Raw genomic sequence first — 20,251 nt, 5'->3', positions numbered from 1 at the left:
GGCGACTAAAATTCCTGAAAGTCATTGGAAAATAAATAATAATAATAAAAAAAACCCCGATAGCGTCAAGTTAAAAAAAAATTGCAACTAAAAGGAAGGACTTTTGGCCGGACGTTGGATTTGGAACATAACGATTTGGAATATAGCTGCAGCGTGAAAAGCATCAGATAGCCCTAAAATGTTTGAAATTAACATAATAAAGCTCTAATGTGTGTACATATTTCTGTGTACATATTTCTGAGAAATACACGACATTTTTAGGCTTCTTTCTAATCTCATAAATGGAGTGCTGTAATTTGCGTCAGTTACCTAAAAAAAAATGTCAATTTTGAGAAATTAGTAATTAATTATTCTTAATAGTTTTACTTTTGTTTGATATCATATATCGCAGATAGTTTCAGTAATTGATAGTAAAATAAGTTCTAACTGCAGTCATTTATGTACTGTGTGCCTTCATGATCACCCTGAACTCAGCAGGGGTTGTATGTTTAAACCTACAACAGCCTGCATACTGAACCAAAGCACATCCAATGCATCATCTTTAAAACAGCTAAACTTTAAGTATTCACATAAACGTCAATGACATTTTTTCAGTCTTAATTTGAGAGATTCATTTGAAGATATTGAGAAGTGCTGCTGCAGGTCTGGTTTCGTACCTTAATATGCTGTTGGTCTTGCTTAAATCAAACTTGGAATATAAACAGTAATCCAGTCAAGATGAGCGCGACACCCTGAGGTAACACTCACACCGCCATCTGCTGGTCAATTGATGGAACTGTCAAGATGTGTGTCGACTTGTGGGCGCAGTTCAGCACATATTAGACACGACATTAAGAAAACAGTAGAGTAAATACTCAACCTGGATGAACACTGTGCGCGCGCACACACACGCACGCACACACACACACACACACACACACACACACACACACAAAGAACACAGACTGAGAGTGAAAACAGGTGTTTTCTCTTTAATAGGAGCAGAGCGTCAAAACATCCACGAGGCCTCGATGTGAGTCGGTCACACAGCGTCCACCGCCTCGTGCTTAGAGCTCAGAATCACCTGTGACTGTTTTACCTGTAAGGCTGTGAGGTTTTCGTTTGCTTAAAGTTGCTCCCACGACTCGTTTCCGAAAGGCAAGACCAAGTTAGAGACTAGACATCTGTGTTTGAAACGGCAGAGGAGCTTCTGCTTTCATTTGTGATGTTAGATGCACTCCTTGGTTTTTACTTTAAGGTCCATGAGTCCTCCGGGATGCCGTGTAAAACATCAATAAAACAGAATGTGATCATTTGCTGTTGGACATAAACTCACCTGAAAAACAACACAAAGACAAAATACTTAATGTTTGATCTCATCAGTTTCACTGTTTTTTTTGAGATTCACAAAGTGCTACTGAGTGCTAAGACGGTACAAACGTCAGGACTTCTGTACGCCAAAGTTATCACTTTAAACTGTCAAGCCAGTGGAAGCGTGTCCTCCTCAACCTTGACCATGTGTGGCTCTGTCTCTCTTTTGATCTCAGACGCCTGAATAATAACCTGAGAGCTGCTGTCACTCATCCCCTCCTGTGCTTGGCCTTGCTGGTTGGGCAGCGATAACCGACTCCTGGACCTCCTCCTCATGTGCTTCATCTCCTCCCATCTCTGCATCCTCCTTCCAATCTCGCAGCCTTTGCTCTTCCTCATCATAAACCTCTGCCTCCAAGAGTAGTTTGTCTGTGAACTCGCCTGCTGGGGCCTGGAGCAGCTCCGTAACTGCGCACTCTCCCCCGCTTTGGGCACGGACGGGACTTGAACGCATCGTCTCTGCACGTCCTCCTCCACCGCTTTGAACACCAGGTCGGTGATATCTCGGCGAAGTCTCATGAGCACCACGGGGTTTTTAATTTGACGCATATCTGCCAACATGACCTCTGCAAAGTGGTTTAGTACGTCGAGCTGGGGTGTGCTTGCTGTTTGCTCAGGCTGATTGGTGGAACCCTCGTCTTTGTGATGGTGTGGACAGCTCAAAGACATGACGTCTGTAACCTGAAGCTGAGGGTTTGGACAGTGCAGCGGAGCAGGGTTTGGGGTGGACGCAGACTGGGGTTCATCATCTAGATCTTGCCCCGTCACATCAGCATCCAGTGGGCTACCAAAGGAGCTTCCCATCTCCTGGTCAAGGCTTCCTTCAGTCTCCAACTCCTCGTCGTCCTCTTCCTGATCATCAAACTTCTCCTCCTGCAAAAAGTAAATGAAAATAAGACATCTGCAGGGAAGCACCAGCAGGCTCTTCTGCATTAGTTTCAAACTCACCAGATACGAATCACCTCGCCTGCGAACGATGTAAGGCCTCAAGAAATCCAGTTTCTCCCTGAGCATCTTCTGCTGGACTGTGCTGACCCTCTCTGGATGCCACAGCACCCTCCCGTACTGAGTCCGGAGCGACCTCGACCGTCTCTCGACATCAGACACTGCAAGGAAACGATGAAAATATGACGAAGAAGCACCAAGAAGCCTCTCTTCACTGGTCATAACTGATGTCTAGATTCTTTATTCTATTGCATCTTCTTGTGTTTTTAATTGTAATCCCAAATTAAATCTCTATAAATAAACTCACAGGACTTCTTCTACTCTGCACTCTCTGGATGTAATTCAGCATCATGTCAGTCAAACTCTCCACCATAAACACACTTCAGACGGTTCATATCTCAGGTTTTCCATATGAGACATGAATAAATAAAGTCCTCTCTGTGTCTCACCGTTCATGGTCCAGGCTTACCAGGCTTCCCGATGGACAAAGCGAACTCGCTCCACAGCTTTGTCTTCAAATCCTTGTCGTAGTAAGAATCAACCGAGGAATTAAAAAGACACTCGTGTTTGCGCCAGAAATCTATCAGCATGTTGTCCATCGTCGGCCCCCAGTGTGGCCCCCGTATCTGGCCCCGAAAGTGAGTCATAGTCTGCGGAGTAAACTCAGGTTATCTACCATAATACGTTCGCTTCTCGCCAGTCAGTCTAGTGGTCGCAGCTCCCTGTAACAGACGGTTTATGTTCTTCTTCGTGGGTTTAGCTGCACCCGCCCCAGACGGAGTGAAACTGTAGGCTACAGGAGCATTACTGCCACCTACCGACCTGGAGTGAAGACAGATTTTACTGTACATACTGTTATTTTGATTATTGTAATATTTTTTGTTTTACTTTTCAAATTAGGATAAATTCGGTCTGACTTTTATTTCTTTATGGTAATATAAATATAATGAATATTTAATTTTGTTTTATTTATATTTATTAGTATTTATTAGTATTACACTCCTTTTGGTATACAGTGGCAGCACAGCCACCATATTCTCTCTCTCTCTCTCTCTCTCTCTCTATATATATATATATATATATATATATATATATATATATATATATAACTTTATATATGTATTATAAAAATATTGTAATATAGTAATGCAAGATGAATCATTGGCATTATCATAATCACTGCACTTCGTTGTCTCTGTTGCACTCTGACGATGACAATAAAGTTGAATCTAATCTAATCTAATGCTAATGCTAATGCTAATGCAAATAATCATAATAATTGAAACAACTGGTTTTCAGTGCCCATTTAAATTACGCTTATTAATCAGAAGTTAATGTAAATATATAGCCATAAATAAATATTTTACATTATATCATTAATTCATATATTCATTTGTTCTTTAACTCCCAACAGATAATGATATATTTTTCATGTTAGAAAAGGAGAACATCCTATCTAAATAGTAAAATAAAACATATGATTTGTATTAGAGGATTTTAACAGTAGTTTCTTCTTCATGGAGTTCATGGTTGACTTTATGTAGGGTTAGCGCCGCCCTCTCACGGTGATTGACAGCTGCTCTGCCCTGCCTGCGTCGCTCTACCCGGCCTCCGCCATCTTGCCTCTCCCTAGCTGCCAGAAGCCGAGTGCGGAAGTGGAAACGGCACTGTGCGGGCTCAGGGTTCCGCCTGTGGACGGCTTGCCAGTTCCTCCAGCCGACACAGTCTGCTGTCCGTCAAGTTTAACCGTTTCTAAACCGCAGAGACCCGGGGAGCGATGGCTGGACGGTTACCGGCGTGTGTTGTCGACTGCGGCACAGGGTAAGCTGTTCAAACGGGAGCGCCGTGCAGACAGGGGGCTCGGGTGTCACCGAGACGCGGAGAACGGTTAGGGACTGTCAGTGTCAGTAGCAGCGGCAACTGGGTGTGTGTGTGTCTGTGTAAGCTATATGCAGACAGCTAGCCAGCGAGCTAACATGCTAACGAACAGCTAACTGTGACACATTCATCTCTCCCGGCTGCGCTCCGAGATAAACCCGGTCAGGACATTTGAGCTGCTCTGGAGTGCGCGGTCACCGTGTATTTTTCACGTTCGTTTTCCTGCTCGTTAGCTAGTTTCGTCATTATCAGGGTTTCATACCAGACTGTGTTTTCTTCCTGTCGAATGTCTATCGCTGCAAGGAGCAGGCTAGCTGTTGCAAGACCGAAACCTGAGTGAGGAAGGCTTCCGTCAGAGCTGCTTTCATTCATTTGGAGCGGGCAGGCCGTCATGGCCGATATAATCAAACGCTCTTAATTTACCAGATTGTCCACATTATTAAGTGTCCCGTGAAGACAGCCGTGACTTTAGCTTGTGCTATTCATAAATCTTTTCGCCCGTTAGTCTGGATTTGAGCAGGCGCAATACTACTTCCTATTCAGCCTACACTTCCTTATTCACGCTTTTTAGTCCATATATGGTCGTTTCTCGGCATCCGAACATGCTTTTTTGATTAACTTCTCTAATTTCTTTTCTTTGCCGGGCTACCGATTATTTCCCAAACCAGACTGTCTCCACTGTACTGACCTAATAAGAATCTGCGTTATCAGCATTTTTAGAAAGGACGGACCAAATCGCACAGGGCCAGATGATGCCTGAGCTCCTGCAGCAGTGTTTGTATTGATCATTGAACGCCTCCTCTCCTGCTGCTGGTATTCGGTAGATTTCACCTCTGTTTCCTCTTTGTAAATGAATGATTTAAACCACTTCTTGAGTTATTTAACTGTATTGTTTTGCAACCCACGCAGTCTTTGTATGCACCTCTCTCTGCATGCTCCTCACTTTGAGGAAAAAGTCTTTTAACCAGTGCAGATTCGTCCAAATAACACTTCTCAGCACGTTAGGTATGCTCAGTTATTTTCGGGGGCAAAAAGTGCTTTGCATTGCTTGCATGCAGAGGCTTGAACTCGTCACTCCTCGCCTTGCATACCTCCCCGCTCGTCCCCCCTCCCTTCAGGCTGTTAACCAGTCTGCTGCTTCTGATCTTTGCTGGGACAGCGAAGGAAAGTGCAGCTGAGAAGGAGGTTAGCCTGTTTCTCCTCGTCAAGCAGATGGCTTCTGCATTCTGGCCAAGCCTTATAGTCATAACACATATGCTCCAGTATCAATGACCACAGGCCTTTTTGTTCATCTGCAGAAATAACGCTTGGTCACAAAGTCGCAGTTTAGGTTGAGGTTTGGCTCATGATTAGTTGAATTAAGTGGAAACTTTGACAAGCTAAGAGCAGAGAGTACCAGCTGTCGGCAGATGTGTTGAGGGAGTTCAGCAGCTGTCTCTGAGTCATGCTCATGATGTCCAAACAATGACAACTCCGCTTCCTTTAACCACCGACCCTCTTAATGGCCTGGCCGCTATTATTAGAAAAGACGACTTGACCATGCAATGAAGGAACCACAGTCACGTCCAGATGTGGGTGTAGTCCCGGTTCAGTCGTCTTTTGAGCTTCAGTAGCAGAACAGTTCCAGGTGTTGCAGCTTGGTGCAGTGGATGGCTTGGGTGGAGTCATTCTTCATGCGTTCAAAACAAACAGTTGGAATTTCGCAACACGAGGCAGCATTCATTAACGAGCCTCGGCCAGCGTGGGTATTTATTATGTATGTGGGTGTATATTAAATCACAAGGGGAGTTAAAACTACATTATAGACAACAGACATTTGCCAGAAAGTAGATGCTTCATTGAGCTGAAGTAATGACGTGTAAGATTCCTAAAAAAAAGATGCCAACATATAATCATTTGGCAGAAGTGGTTCCCTCCAGTTGTCCAGTCGGTTGTTGTTCAGCTGTCCAGTGCGATGATGTCCACAGTCAGACATGTGTTGTTGTTCGTGGTGCTTGTCGAGGCAGGCTGAGGTAGACAAGCTGGGACTGTTCTGTGGTATGAAGGTGTTCTCAGCTCCGCTGCTACATTTGGCTGCTGTGAACCATGAAAATAAAAGCAAACAGATGCATTTTACGTTGAAACAAATCAATGAGTTGCAAAGGCAGACAGCTTCAATAGGCTGATTTCTGATGTTTTCAAAGTTAAATGACAGTATTGGACCCATAAATATGCAAAAAATCTATGATTATTCGCCCACTATATATCTATGCTTTTTCTTTTTAAGTTTGATAATATCAAACAAAGCCTTAGTATTTATTTAAAGTTGTATTAAATGATGTAAGTCCGACATTGGCTCTCGTTTTAGTCCCTCAACAGCCTGCAGAATGATCTGGCTTTATATGTTCCACCATGTTGACCAGCTGGTCCCTGAACGCATCTGTGTGCTGTTTGTTGCAGGGCAGGTTCAGGGTTTATCAGGCTTTTCACTGAACATACTGTGGCTTGATCAAGATAAAAGCACACTGACGCGTTGCTTTACGGGTTTAAAGGATCATAAGAGTTCGTTTATTTGTCCAGTTTGTTGAAGTGGTTCTGGTGTTTACTGGCAGCAGTGACCAAACTCCTGCAGACAGGCCTCTATGAAGCCCAGAGACATGACATAAGAGGACACTGTAAGTCACCAGAGGGAGAATTTCTCTTTTTTTACAAGGCAGTGTAAACTTAGACCTTAGAAATCGACAGTTTGAAAGAAGTTGTGCTGCTGTTTCTCAGTAATGCCGCACACTGTGGTCCTGCCAGCTCTTTCCTCCAGTTTTCTCCTGATTTGAACACGACCTATTGTGTGATCCCACCGTGTTTGTTCTCCTGGTTCTACCTTGAAAAATCAACATTGTCGGCTCTGTAGGTACTGTGTCTGACAGCCAGGTGAAGCTGCCAGATTACATTATATAACTTTTTTTCACACATCCACACTGTTTTCAGCTCGCCTGAGGCAGAAGAAGCAGGCAGTGGCGGTTGTGCGCCCGCTGTCGCCGACAGGAAGTGTCAGGTCACATAACAGTAGCGTGACGTTATTTAACACAGGACATAAATGTACACAGGTTGTGAGTATCTGCTCAGCTGGGAAGCAGACTTTGGTTTTTGTCTTTGAGCTGAACACACACACATGCAGCACTCATGCTCTGTCGAACACACTGAGGAGCAAAGGGTTTATCTTTTATTCTTAGATAGAAATCAAGGCACCTGTTTTTATGGTTCACAGTAACTTTTTTTGCATTATGTTTTTTAAATTTAGCTCCACTCGTCTGCTCAGGGGTGGGGCATAATCTGCAGGGATGATAAAGATTAGCCTTTAATCAGTATGATTAAGCATTAAACTCTGAGAGAAGCCATAGAAAGTGGAATTTGCCTGTGTTGTGTGGTCATAAAAATGACATCTGGTGAAAAGAAATGACTGCTTAAGTGTTTTGCACTTGAGGAGTGTTGTTTCTTAATCTTATATTTATGCTTCCTTTCTGTGTTTATTCTACACAAACGTCTGTAGAAACTAAATCCATCGTTGGTGTTCAGGACAGGAAATGTAAAAGCCTTCGTAAACATGTCGCAGGTGGAGTCTGAGAAGTTAATACTTAAGCAGATGAACAAACCAAACACTCAGACTGTCGCTCTAACTCACATTTTAGACCATTCCAGACCAAGTTTGCTCGTTCCTACTCTGCTGATGTGGCCCTTCCTGCTTCTTTTTTGTAAAGTGAGATTCAAAGGAGCCACTGTTATGACCAGGATGTGGCCTATTATGCCCACAGTGCTTTGGCAGCCGTCAGCAGTGTCCTCTATCAGTCCCTTGGGCCCTGTGTGCAGGAAGTACGGGAGTCCTGTCTGGGCCTACCCCAGTCAGGACTACATCTGGTTAGCATGTGCCCCGCGAAGCAGCCTTGATGCAGAGAGGAGGCACAGAGGAGGCTGGAAAGTCTTTGAGGCTCAGGCTGAAGGAGTCTAAACCAAATGTTATATGAGCATGTAGGTGGAAATGTTGCTGATGTGTCCTCGTCATAATGACTTTTGGAAACCTCTTACATCATTTTTTATTCATACAACTTCCCTGTTTGGTTCAGTTTTTCAGAAGCAGGCAGTAAGAAAGCAGCAGTGTTGAGGTCAGAGCTAGTTTATATTAAGGATGGTCAGTTTATGCAGAAGTGATCTTTTTTTTCCCCCGGGACAAATATGAATAGTCTTCAGTTTCCCAATGTGACATGAATGGTCTCTTTTAACGGCCTCCCATTAGCAAACTCCAGAGCTGCCGCTGCTTTTGGCTCCCGACCAGCCGCCGAAGGACAGTGACGGCATTGATCAAAACGATAGCATCTTAGATAGAAGCCCAAAATAATCTCAGCTGAAGTGAACTTTCACGCATACAAATGCAGCGTCGCAGGTGGTTGGTGTTATCTTGAACTTTCAGTGACTCTTTAATGACATGTGACGCTTTTCTCTTGCAGTTACACCAAACTGGGGTATGCAGGGAACACAGAGCCACAGTTCATCGTTCCATCATGTGAGTATTTCGCTGTGTGTTGACTTTCCCTCACACCAGCAGGCAGCTATTGTAGAACAGTTCAGAAATAATGATCATTTTAACTTCTTTCTCAATAAAATGTGCACGGCTTTTCAAGCCAGTTGATCCTCCCCGTTGTTCTTGTCAGGTATCGCCATCAAAGAGTCAGCCAAGGTCGGAGACCAGGCCCAGCGGAGGATGATGAAGGGGGTGGATGACTTGGATTTCTACATCGGAGACGAAGCAGTAGACAAGCCCACATATTCCACTAAGGTACGCGACCCTGACGGCTCAACACGCCCATGGGAGCGGCTGGCGAAGCGATCACCATGTTTGATGCGTTTCAGCTCCTTTAGAGAACTGAAACAGTCATCATACATGTGAAGCGTTTAGAGACGTTCCCACCCTGTTTGCTGCAGTGGTGAGCATCTGTTTTTCTTCTCCCCAAACAAGGATGGAGATACCTCACCAGAGTCAAACACAGTGTGGGAATCACCTCTGCACAGCAGCTCTCGCTGGTCTCTGATAGCCCATATTTTCATCCAAACCTAGCTGAGGGGAGGCTGTGCGGTCATCTCACAGAAACCATATAGACAGGAAGCCAAGCTGAACACAGTGGAAGGAAGTGATGTTGTCAGTGTGTCTCACATGCTGTGTTCTGATTAGCTGAACTCTTGTACCCACAGTGGCCAATCCGTCATGGGATTGTGGAGGACTGGGACCTAATGGAGCGCTTCATGGAGCAAATCATCTTTAAGTACCTGAGGGCTGAGCCTGAGGACCACTACTTCCTCCTGGTAAGAGCCTTAAAACGTGGTCAGTCCAGAGCGGATTCAGGTCTTGATGGACATTTTTAGGCAGTACAGTCTAACTGTGCTGTGCCTCTGTGCTGTGTATCGTCTGTTTGCAGACAGAGCCTCCTCTGAACACACCAGAAAACCGAGAGTACACAGCCGAGATCATGTTCGAGTCCTTCAATGTGCCGGGGCTGTACATCGCTGTGCAGGTGAGATATGCCAGATCTCCAGATACCATCAGATAATTCTCTCGTCTGATTCCTAATTCTGTTATCAGCTATCAGTATGACACTTCTGTGTGTGTGTGTGTTAGGCTGTGCTGGCTCTAGCCGCCTCCTGGACGTCCAGACAGGTGGGGGAGAGGACGCTGACGGGCACCGTCATCGACAGCGGGGACGGCGTCACCCACGTCATCCCTGTGGTGAGTTTCCGGATCGACGGGTGCTGCCTCACACACGGTCAAAGAAGCTTGATATTTATTCTCTGGTGGAGTCACCAGGTTGGACTTTTTGTTAACATCAGACAACATCAGAGTTTTAATTGAGTTTTGTGTTCTTTCTGTTCATTTTTGACTGTTAATAAACAGTGAAGGAGTCACTTTTACTCATGATTAGAGCAGCAGTGTGTACAAAAGTGTTTCACTACACGTGAACAGGCATTTCCCTCTTCCCACCTGTCTGCTTGCACTGTAACAGGATGGCGTTGATGTTTAAAAGTAGGCCAGAGGCTGGAAGGAATTACTCAGATTTAGGAAATGTGCTTGCAGAATATATTTAGCGGCTGGATGACTGAATCAGCATGTCTGCAGCGACTGCTGAACATGCGCAAAAAGCAAGCCAAACACAACACCACGGGGACGCGGTGAAGGCCTCGCAGTCCAGCCTTCTGATGGAAAAACATCAAGCTCCAACAACTGCACACTCTGTCTCTGGGCTCTCTGCACACTTCTCTGTTTGACACGACCTCTGCGTCTGTATTCCCCCGTCTCTCCCAGGCTGAAGGTTACGTTATCGGCAGCTGTATAAAGCACATTCCCATCGCAGGACGAGACATCACCTACTTCACCCAGCAGCTCCTCAGGGAGAGGGAGGTGGGCATCCCATCGGAGCAGTCGCTGGAGACGGCCAAGGCGGTCAAGGTAGGTCCTCAGCTGCAGGTCCCATCAGCCACTTCCTCTGCCGGGAGGGCGATGATGACCCCCGCTGGTGCTGACCAGAGTTACTCCATGTATCATCAGTGGGATACAACACACGGGCGTCTGGCTTCACAGCTGTGCTGCGTGTTCGCTGTCTTTCTTTATATTCTGCTCACACGAGGAAAATGAATCTCCTCGCTGTTATCTGGAGAGCCTGTGGACACGATGCGCCGCCCCGAAAATATTCCACTGATAAAGCACACTGCGTTGTTGAGCAGCTGCAAGTTAGCATAAGCTATGATAAATTATAATAAAGTTAATATGGGAACATGTTAAGAATATTATGTTGAAAGAAGTATGTTTAGCTCACATCACTAACTCACATTTTAGGGTTCTGATGTGGATATTATAAGAATATTATAACTAGTTATTTGTTATGTATGCAGCTGCTGTGAAGGACCGTTTGTGGAACTTCAGCATAACATAACTTAAATTACACGGAGAGCAAAGAGCTTTGTCTTCTGTTCAAGACTCTACAAGTAAAATCTGCCATGACAAAGGTTACCTCTGTGAGACACATCATCATCAGAGATGAGGGGCGTTTGTACTGAACAGTGTCGCCTTTAAACCGTCGTGTAACGAACAATAAAACCAGGAGCAGACTTCCTGTTCAGTCTCACCTAAATCACATGACAAACAGTCTTTTCTCCTCAGGGACACTGTTAAACCTGCCTGCTCCTACAGCTGACAGCACTGCACCAGAACAGAGCTGCACACAGACGACAATATGTTCATAACTCACAGCAGCACACCGTCTTTCTTTGTACATCAGGAACAGTTTGCTTTGTCCTGGGACCATGTTGAAATGATGTGAAGTCTGTCAGTGCTTCATCTTTATGCTGAATATTAGAAGACATCTCCTGCTGTCTAATGAAATACATTTGGCATAATCATTGCCAAACACACAGACCTGGAGTTAATTAGATAAGGCACTTAATAAAAATACCAAGTGGAGGCAACAAAGACACATTTACTCGTATTTTAAGACAATGGAGTGAAGGTGTGTGTTCATATTTGCTCGTCCAGCCGACGTGCACCAGCAGAGCTCATTGTTCTCAATGAGCCAGTTACATTTTCAGTCCTTCACCACCAGCTTTGCATATCCAGCTGCAGGACTTTCCATCGGCACGTGAAACTAAAGGCTGTGCGGTGAAACCTGAATCTGTAGAAAGTCTTTCTGGACTTCTTTCATTCGATGGAAAGTTGCTCGTTGTTTTTCTTCATGCGGACACCAGGGGGCACTGTTGCTCTGCCTGCTACATGCAGCTGCTTCAAACACCCACTGCTTTTGTTTAGCTTGTGATTAATTACCACTGTTCTCCAAGCTGAGATCGACCAGAGCTATAGATACGCTTTGTGCCTCCAAATAAACATATATATCCATTTTTTCATATTATTGTTGTTCTTTCTATCAGTGACCACAATTTATTCATTCACCTCAGTTCTCCATTATTCCCTCATGTTTATTAAATAGCTTGTTATCCAAGACTTTGTTCTCCATGTCAAGGACCGTTCTTCATTACCCCGAGACAAACAAGAAAATAATGTGAATTCAAATAATTAGCTTCAGAGTTGAGGGGATGCGCGTGGTGCATGTTACCCGTCATGTCTGCAAATGTTAATTCCACTGCTGCTTGGTTCACAGTGTGAACCGCCTTCCCTGCAAATCACACTAATGACATCGCTAACACAGTCCACTGTAATGTTCTGCTCATTCACATTCACTGTTACCGAAGCAAAAGCAATTACGCTTCAGACTGGTGTCATTTTTTGAACGTGTTTGTGCAGCTCCCCACATCGCGGCAGACCGCACCAGCAGAATAAACAAAAACAGCCCGTGCTCTCATTACCGCGCTCGCATTACAGCACCGTGATCAAACATGCTGACACAAATAGAAGAGGACATTTGTAGGTTAATTTTGCTGGTTGATTTTGATTGAAATTGGCTGCTGATGTAGATGAGTTTCTGCTTTTCAGACAATGAAGGATGTGCGCGCAGCAGGAAGGCAGAAGACATCAACACAACAGCACGAGAGCTTAGAAATGGACGGTTTCACTGTTCAGACAGAAAGAAAATCACTGTTTAGAGATGAATTCGTACGTGTCAGCTCTGGTTAGTGAATATGACACATGTTCCAATGAGAAATAGCAGCTGTTAGCGGTGATAATGCTAACTCAGACGGATTAGTGGCATCTAGTGGTGAGGTTGCAGATTGCAACCAACTGAATACGCCTCGCCTCCTACGGTGGCGGTGAAACAGCATTAAAAATAGCTTAAACACAAGTGAAAGTCCTGTGATCAAACAGTGACTCATAACGACAATGAGTCAGTAGATTTCTACCATGAGCATGTAAGAAAATCTGCTGCGTCGTCCAGATGCAGCTCTCGATCTGTGCCGGATGTGATTAAAACGACTGCAGTGTAAACAGCCGAAGCTTTGCTCGCTGTGATCTGTGCAGTTTAAGACACAAAAACAACGTCACATATTGATCTCCTCATAAGCTCTCAGTCACTCCTGCTTCTCTCCACGGGCTCAGGAGCGTCTTTACACAAAGATGAAAACAAGGATTACAGTGCAGGAGACACCTTGTTCTCTTCATATGAGCACTACTAACACACCGTCAGCTGCACTTAAAGGGAATTAAAAGCTCCATTGTGAGGCTTTTCGTGCTGTGCTGGAGCTGATCATACAACTTTGTTTGTGCTCTTCCCATCAGGAGCGGTTCAGCTACGTGTGCCCAGATCTAGTCAAAGAGTTCAGCAAGTACGACACGGACGGCTCCAAGTGGATCAAGCAGTACACCGGCATCAACGCCATCAGCAAGAAGGAGTTCACCATCGACGTGGGCTACGAGCGCTTCCTGGGGCCTGAGATCTTCTTCCACCCAGAGGTTGGTCAGAGCGGCGTGAATCATTGACGCCTGCAAAGAGTAGAGAGGCCTTACATCATGACCGCAGCCTGTAAGGTCTGAAAGGAGCAGGAGGGAGTAAATGTAGAGATGAGTCAGTGCTGTGGCCGGTTTGTGTTTCATTAAACTAACTGCAGTCATCTTGGGTGCGCTAAGCCCTGAATGCAGCGACAGTGGCCTTGCAAAATAGCGGGCGTTAAATCCCCCCAGAAGAACCAAGCAGGCCAGATCCAAGTCTTCATCAGAACTACTGCAGCGTAAAGCTCTGAGGTTCTTGTTTCACGCAGCAGCAGGGACATTGAACGCAGCACACAGATAGAGGAATGGGAGTGAAGTAGTTTATAGCAGCAGCCTCCTTCCTGTGAGTCACACTAGTTTGATGCTGACAGTTTTTAAAATCAAACATGTTTAAAGTGCCTCCTGCACACGTCATTGCTCGTCACTCGGTGTGTGTCTGCAGCTGTGGTACACACACACCGCACAGTGTAACGCGTCTTCTTCGTCTGCTGTTCATCCCAGTTTGCCAACCCTGACTTCACCCAGCCCATCTCTGAAGTCGTGGACGAAGTCATTCAGAACTGCCCGATCGACGTCAGGCGTCCTCTCTATAAGGTGAGCCGACCGGAGGGCTGTTTGTGATCATTGTTTTGTTCTGACTGCACCTGAACTTATTCACAGTCCAGCCTGTCAATGAAGGTCTGTCACTTACAGTGAAGAACTGCACTGTTATTCATTCTCAAACAGGAGGAAGGTCACATCCAACAGTCGTTCTGCTTTATTTCAGTGGATTTTTTTAGGTTTGAGCTTGTGTTGGAACGTATTTGTTTAAAGTGATGAGTTTCTTTGCCGTTGTGTCAGAGCCTTGACTCAGTCTGATTAAACTCTTCCTGTGATGATGTCCAGCTCTCTGTACATTTTTCTTGACTGAGTAGAGACTGAAGTGATGAAAAGGAAGTGAGTGAGACTGATGCATCGCCGTGTTCATCTGTAGCGTTTCCCATCATAGACTTATAAGATCGCACTTCCAGCTCAAGCAGTTTTCCCGGACTGGCTGGCCAGCAGCCAGCTGCAGGTCGGCGGTGTTAAGTGCTTCTAATTCTACAGCTCTGTAATCCCCATCACCTCTTCCTCCACAGAACATCGTTCTGTCAGGAGGCTCCACCATGTTCAGGGACTTTGGGCGTCGTCTGCAGAGAGACTTAAAGAGGACGGTTGACGCCCGGCTGAAGATGAGTGAGGAGCTGAGCGGAGGCAAGCTCAAGGTGAGAGCGCGCATCAATTCACACGCAGCAGCGATCGATGCCGCTCGGCAAAACACAATCACCGTGCGAGGAGTGAAACTGAGAAAAAACGTCCTCTCCACTGCAGTTATTGTTTGTACGGCGTGTGTTGAATGTAGATGAGATGATTTCAGTGGCAGACTTTATCAAGTATGAACCCAGCGGGATCTTCAAATCTACTGCAGAAGTCTTTCACCTTGAGGGAAGAAGTGTGTAGTCAGTCTGCTGCCTCCGAGCTGCGATGAGATGTTAAATGTCATCCACCCTGAGGCTGAGCGGGCCGCATCCGCCTCAGGACGGAGCTAATCCGAGCCCAGAAAACAAATAGAAACCGGCTGAATTTTAGGAGTAATTCCAGCAGCTTTCTTCTGCAGCAAATGTTTTCTGTCCCGCATCTCCTGCACATGGATGAGCACCATTCCAGGGCTTCAGCATGTGTGTAAACCACACACCCACATTTACACCACAGCAAATATCAAAGTGGTTCCAGCAGAGATTATTTCTGTTAAAGGGTTCCAGCTCCACATCGTCTACGAGTGTGAATGAAGTGTCGCTCAGTATCTGTGAAACACGGACGGTCTTCAGATCCCACATCCATCATTATTCCGTCCCACGCTGTAACTGATCCCCAGGTTTTCTCTCTGTCCTCCCTCCTCAGCCCAAACCAATCGATGTCCAAGTCATCACTCATCATATGCAGAGATATGCAGTGTGGTTCGGTGGATCAATGTTAGCGTCAACTGTAAGTATTTCAAACAGCGTTACTGTGCTGCTTCTTCGCCGTGTACGAGCTCTGTGTTCTGACAGGACGCTCAGATCTGATTGGCCCCGTGTGACCTTGAAGGACACGCAGTGCTTCTGCTCCATCCTCATTTGTTGTCTAATGCATTTTAGTCTGGCATGGACGTGAACGCTGTGGGCGGCCGTGATCATTTTACCAGCAGGAAATGTGACTGTGAGCAAAGATCTCTGACGGTTGACCCACAAAAGGCTAATTGATGTTAAACTGATAGTGATAATTGGTCTTTTTTTTGTATGTATCAGGTTTCTCAGTTAAAGATAATGTTGTATATTAACAGCTTCCAGTTCATCGTCGTCATCTGAGCGGCCCCATTTGAGAAAAAACAGCCAAACTCTGCAGTGATCACTCGTGACATTTTCACACAAATGAACATACTTATTATTTTTTAACAGCTGATGTGATTGTTATTATCTAAAGTCAGTGATATTGAAGGAAGACAGAAAAGCTCCAGAAATGCTTCAGCTTACAAGGCAAGGACAGGCATGGTGTTGTCAGCAGCGTTATTAAGAAGAAAGAAATTTAATTGAACAGGGTTGACATTTGCAGGTTATTTTCTTAAACTGCTTCAGCAAAAGAGCCAATTAGCCCCCCGCCCTGTAGACCGACTGGAGCACTCACCTTTTCCCTGCTGGATAGCTGTTCGGTGGCTCAGTTCAACTTTGCTGCCGTGCCGACGCAGCGGCCTCATTGAGATGAATACAAGTCTGTGTTTTTCGTGCAGTGCTCTGTGCTTTATGTAAACTTAACAGTAAAAATAAGTCAATCACGGAGCCTTGAAGTGGCCACGGAGAGAAAAAGTATGTGCTGAGGCCACATTTTACCACATGGAGTGGTGAAAATGCAATAATGTGCACAGGAGATACAATTTGTTCCCATGTTTTGGTTAATTTGTGCTCACCTGATGCACGAACACACAGGTAGGCTGTCAGCACGCAGCTACGGTATGTCTTCATCCCAGTGTTCCCACCATGGACAAAAACACACACCACTCGTCCAACAGCAGCGCTAGCTACCTGCTAACGGCTAATAAAGAGAGCTGTGTGCCAGCTGTTTCATGATGAGCCGAGCGTGTTGAACACACAGGCTGTCGTCACACAGATCCTCACACACCTCGGCCCCTTTTCTGAGCTTATCGTGGTTAGCTCTCTTTGTGCTGAGCTAACAATGAGTTGTGTGTCTTTATACACAGTTAGTGCCCTTGGATTAAAACGTACTGTAGTTACATTGATGGACAAACCAGTCTGCAGAATAAATGTTGGCTTTGTACTGCAAACCACAGATATGTTGAAGCTTTGAGTCTCTTTACATTTCATCTTATTTTATGCTGTGAAAACACACCCTGAGGGCGAGGAAGAGATCACGTTTTGGCTTAAAATTCCCTGATGAACGCGATTTCTGAGAATCCAGACTGAAATAATGAAAACTGCTGGTCAAACATAAAGCAGCAGGATCACCTCGTCATCCAGAGTCCTGTGTTTCCCTCTAAAGCAACACTTTGAATACAGGACAGGGGAAAACCTACAATTTTCTCACTTCTGGGTACTTTTTCAAGAGCTCACGGGACACAAACAGAGCGGACCTGCACGCTGCAGGAGACAAAAACAAACAATTAAAGTTTCATTTGGACTTTAAAGCGTTTCCATTTGCTTTCCAGAAACATGTGCCTTCAGGTGGAGCTGAGAGCTGCAGCAGCAGTTTGTTTAAAATGAGTAAAATCAGCGTCCTGCCTGAACAGCCAAAACTCACCACCTGCACAAAATAGATATGCAAATATGTGCAAGTTTTTAATGTTGATGAGCTCTGTGTGTTTTTGTTTTTTGTTCTGCTTCACCTTCGTGTTCATTTGTGCCTCCACAGCCTGAGTTCTACCAGGTCTGCCACACCAAAAAGGACTACGAGGAGATCGGCCCGAGCATCTGTCGCCACAACCCCGTGTTCGGAGTCATGTCTTAACTCTGGGCCTCCAGAGTCTAACAGCGGAGGGTGGGGGCTGCAGTGGGGGGGTGGGGGGGAGTTAGGTGGTGTAAAGGACAGGCTCAGGAGGTGGAGGACGGTGGCGCTTCTGTGCTTTTTGATTACTTGTTCAACTATGGATGTGTGCGACGAGAAGGCGATCCAGAATATTAAAAAAAAAAAGAGACCAGACCAAACTCAGACCGGCTGGAAAATTTATTGTGAATGTTCCTTTTTTTCTTTCTTTCTTTCTTTCTTTCCATTTTTTTCCCCGTCTTTCCTTTCAAAATGAGGGAAAATGGTTTGTAAGCCAAAATGATTTCAAGAGCGTTTCTGGATCTGTTGAGCAACATGCAGTGAAAGATGATGATGATGATGATGATGATGAAGATGATAAAGATGGTGCAGGTGGAGGCCTAAGAGGATGACAAAAGCATTGATAGTAATTTCCTGACGCCAGAACATATTATTTATGTTTATGAAACACAAGAGATCATCGACAGGTTTAGAACATTTTATTGTCTCCTTTGATTTTCTGCATTTCTTTCCACCTTCAAATGCACATGTCTGTGTATCACGGTAAGAGCTTGTTTATATTTCATACAAAAGTTTTTTATATGTAAAACTTGGGAAATCAGGGGTTAAAAAAAAAAAATAGAAAAAACATGGAGACCAGTATGAGCAAGACTGTTTTAACCCACGCCGCAGCTTTGATACGCAGTATTTCCTGAGTTTGAGTAGGCGCTCTCCTGTTGTTCCCCACATGTGTCATCGCTGTCTGCCCTTTAATTCTTCATACAGTACTTTTAATTCACGTCTGCTTTCACTTCAGACGACATCAGGATTCCACCTCTGTGATGCAGTGAAAGAAAATAGAGAGGACTTACTGAGGCTAGGACCATGAAACTGAATAAGAACGACTGTCAGACCAGTATTGTTAGACTAGAAGTTTTTTTATTATTAAATACCAAATTATTAAAAGAATGGGATTTGTGTATTTAATGCCTTGCAACATTCCAATAAAGGCTCAAATTTGTTTCTAAGTGCTGAAGTCTTGGTCTTTACTTCTGATGTAATTCCTGCTCAACTTGCAGTTCCTGCTGTGAACACTGGGTGTCAGTATCACTGTGGGAGCAGCAGTCACAGGAAGCCCGCTGCCTGAGCCCCCCTGCCAGGTGGCTGCTGTGGTGAAAACTATTAATCTCATCCGATCATGAGCGCTTAATCACGGCGAGTTCCAGGCCTCCCTGTCAGAAATTGATGCCCGTTCGAGGACGTAATCTCCCCCTCAGAGGAGCGCTGGCTCGGTCGTGGGACAGTTGTTGGACAGTTCTGTTGGCTGAGATCTTACATTGAGTGTTTTTTTACTCATTGAAAGGTCGCAGCCTTGTTGAACCCTGAATGTTTTACCGTCTGAACACAAGGAACAAAAGCTTCCACAGAAAAGATGAGCTTGTGCTGCAAACGTTTGTACATGTGGCGTTATTGTGAAGCTTTGATGTTTTGAGAGACGATGATGCTGCACACGTTCAGAGACCCCTGATCCAGATGCTGTCTTAAGACTAATTTCATATTTTAATATTGTGCAGCACTGAAAAACACAAAATGTACCCTCAGACAAGCAGTCAGAGATGATGGTACTGGCCAGGCTCGGGCCCTCCTGAGTCTTCTTTCCTGGTGGTCTGGAGAGAATAAGCTCACGGTGAAGGCTAAACTCCCCCACACTCCCTCTGCGTCCCTGAGCGTCTGTCCACTGGGCAGCAGTGCTCTCTAGCATTGCAGAGGAGTGGAAGTAGGCTGAGTGCTTCCAGAGAATGAGCTGCCGCCACCACAGCTGTCTGCACATGAGATAGCGAGGGTGATGAAGAAAAGGCTTGTTGAAGAGTTCTTACTGCTGGAGTCCTCTGGGGGATTTTCACCCCAGCTGCCTCCTTTCTGCCAGAGCTGGAGCTCAGGGACATGAGGCTGATGGAAGAGGGAGAGTTCGTCAAGAGCATATCTTACCATGCGCAAAGCCGCCACGTCTCAGTTAATCAATCAGTCGACCAATCAACCATCACTAGCGTTAATTTAAAGCCTGTTGAATGACTGTGAAATTGATCTAAAAGCATGTAAACAGCCAGCGTCTCGTGGTCAGCAGGTGGTGCAGCGAAGCTTCTCTGGCCCTCATTTCTAATCAGAACTCCAGTTTTATATATGCAACAAGCTCAACAGTCCTAAATACGCTGCAAAGCTTCACTAATCAATATTATCACAGTAAGAATGGATCAAATAAACATGTGTTACATGCCCTCAGCTCTACGGAGCAATTTCACCTCTTTTAGCTCCTTGTTTTGGTTTTTTGAGCCATGACTTGTGACTGTTCTGCTCTCAGCAACCTTATAAGTTTATGAGCTGCTTTTGGAAAAAAGCATCAATAAACCCACCGTACAGCATCGTGGAGCACGTCTTGAGCAGCTAAAGATATTTTTCTTAGGAGTTTGTACTACTGAAATAGAGTGAATACTGGACTGAAACTCATCACCAGACAGATGTCAAGCACAATGCTAACCAGAGCTAAACTAACCACACTGCTCCCAACACACATACATACATACATACATAAGG

At 45.1% G+C, this 20,251-nt stretch overlaps 2 protein-coding genes across 3 annotated transcripts; one reads left to right on the top strand and one right to left on the bottom strand.

Annotated features, from left to right (window-relative positions):
- Positions 1-944: 944 nt before the first annotated feature.
- On the bottom strand, positions 945-3,035 carry LOC143330478 (uncharacterized). Of its 2 annotated transcripts, none has more exons than XM_076747107.1 (3): positions 2,745-3,035; positions 2,299-2,456; positions 945-2,223 (listed from the first exon to the last, which is right to left on the bottom strand). In XM_076747107.1, exons 1-3 carry the CDS (start codon positions 2,749-2,751, stop codon positions 1,459-1,461), a joined length of 930 nt encoding a protein of 309 aa, XP_076603222.1. In that variant the 5' UTR covers positions 2,752-3,035; the 3' UTR covers positions 945-1,458. The 2 variants fall into 2 exon arrangements, with proteins under 2 accessions (XP_076603222.1, XP_076603221.1); XM_076747106.1 differs by having other exon boundaries at positions 947-2,223; positions 2,765-3,033.
- An 857-nt stretch (positions 3,036-3,892) lies between these two features.
- Positions 3,893-18,687, top strand: LOC143330446 (actin-related protein 3-like). Its single transcript, XM_076747057.1, has 12 exons — positions 3,893-4,116; positions 8,652-8,707; positions 8,856-8,980; positions 9,394-9,504; positions 9,618-9,713; positions 9,818-9,925; positions 10,499-10,642; positions 13,418-13,591; positions 14,129-14,221; positions 14,746-14,871; positions 15,548-15,631; positions 17,549-18,687. Exons 1-12 carry the CDS (start codon positions 4,073-4,075, stop codon positions 17,642-17,644), a joined length of 1,257 nt encoding a protein of 418 aa, XP_076603172.1. The 5' UTR covers positions 3,893-4,072; the 3' UTR covers positions 17,645-18,687.
- The last annotated feature ends 1,564 nt before the right edge of the window (positions 18,688-20,251 follow it).

Source organism: Chaetodon auriga, chromosome 13 (assembly GCF_051107435.1).
Source record: "Chaetodon auriga isolate fChaAug3 chromosome 13, fChaAug3.hap1, whole genome shotgun sequence".
Lineage (NCBI taxonomy): Eukaryota > Metazoa > Chordata > Actinopteri > Chaetodontiformes > Chaetodontidae > Chaetodon > Chaetodon auriga.
The sequence above is the reverse complement of the archived record's forward strand: the minus strand, read 5'-3'. Positions and strand labels throughout refer to the sequence as shown.

Coding starts and splice junctions, on each gene's coding strand:
- LOC143330478 (XM_076747106.1), bottom strand. CDS start 2,942: ATGACTCACTTTCGGGGCCAGATACGGGGGCCACACTGGGGGCCGACG. Junction 2,457..2,764: donor TTTGTCCATCGGGAAGCCTG/GTAAGCCTGGAC, acceptor GTTTCCTTGCAG/TGTCTGATGTCGAGAGACGG. Junction 2,224..2,298: donor GGCGAGGTGATTCGTATCTG/GTGAGTTTGAAA, acceptor TACTTTTTGCAG/GAGGAGAAGTTTGATGATCA.
- LOC143330446 (XM_076747057.1), top strand. CDS start 4,073: ATGGCTGGACGGTTACCGGCGTGTGTTGTCGACTGCGGCACAGG. Junction 9,505..9,617: donor AGGACCACTACTTCCTCCTG/GTAAGAGCCTTA, acceptor GTCTGTTTGCAG/ACAGAGCCTCCTCTGAACAC. Junction 9,926..10,498: donor TCACCCACGTCATCCCTGTG/GTGAGTTTCCGG, acceptor CGTCTCTCCCAG/GCTGAAGGTTACGTTATCGG.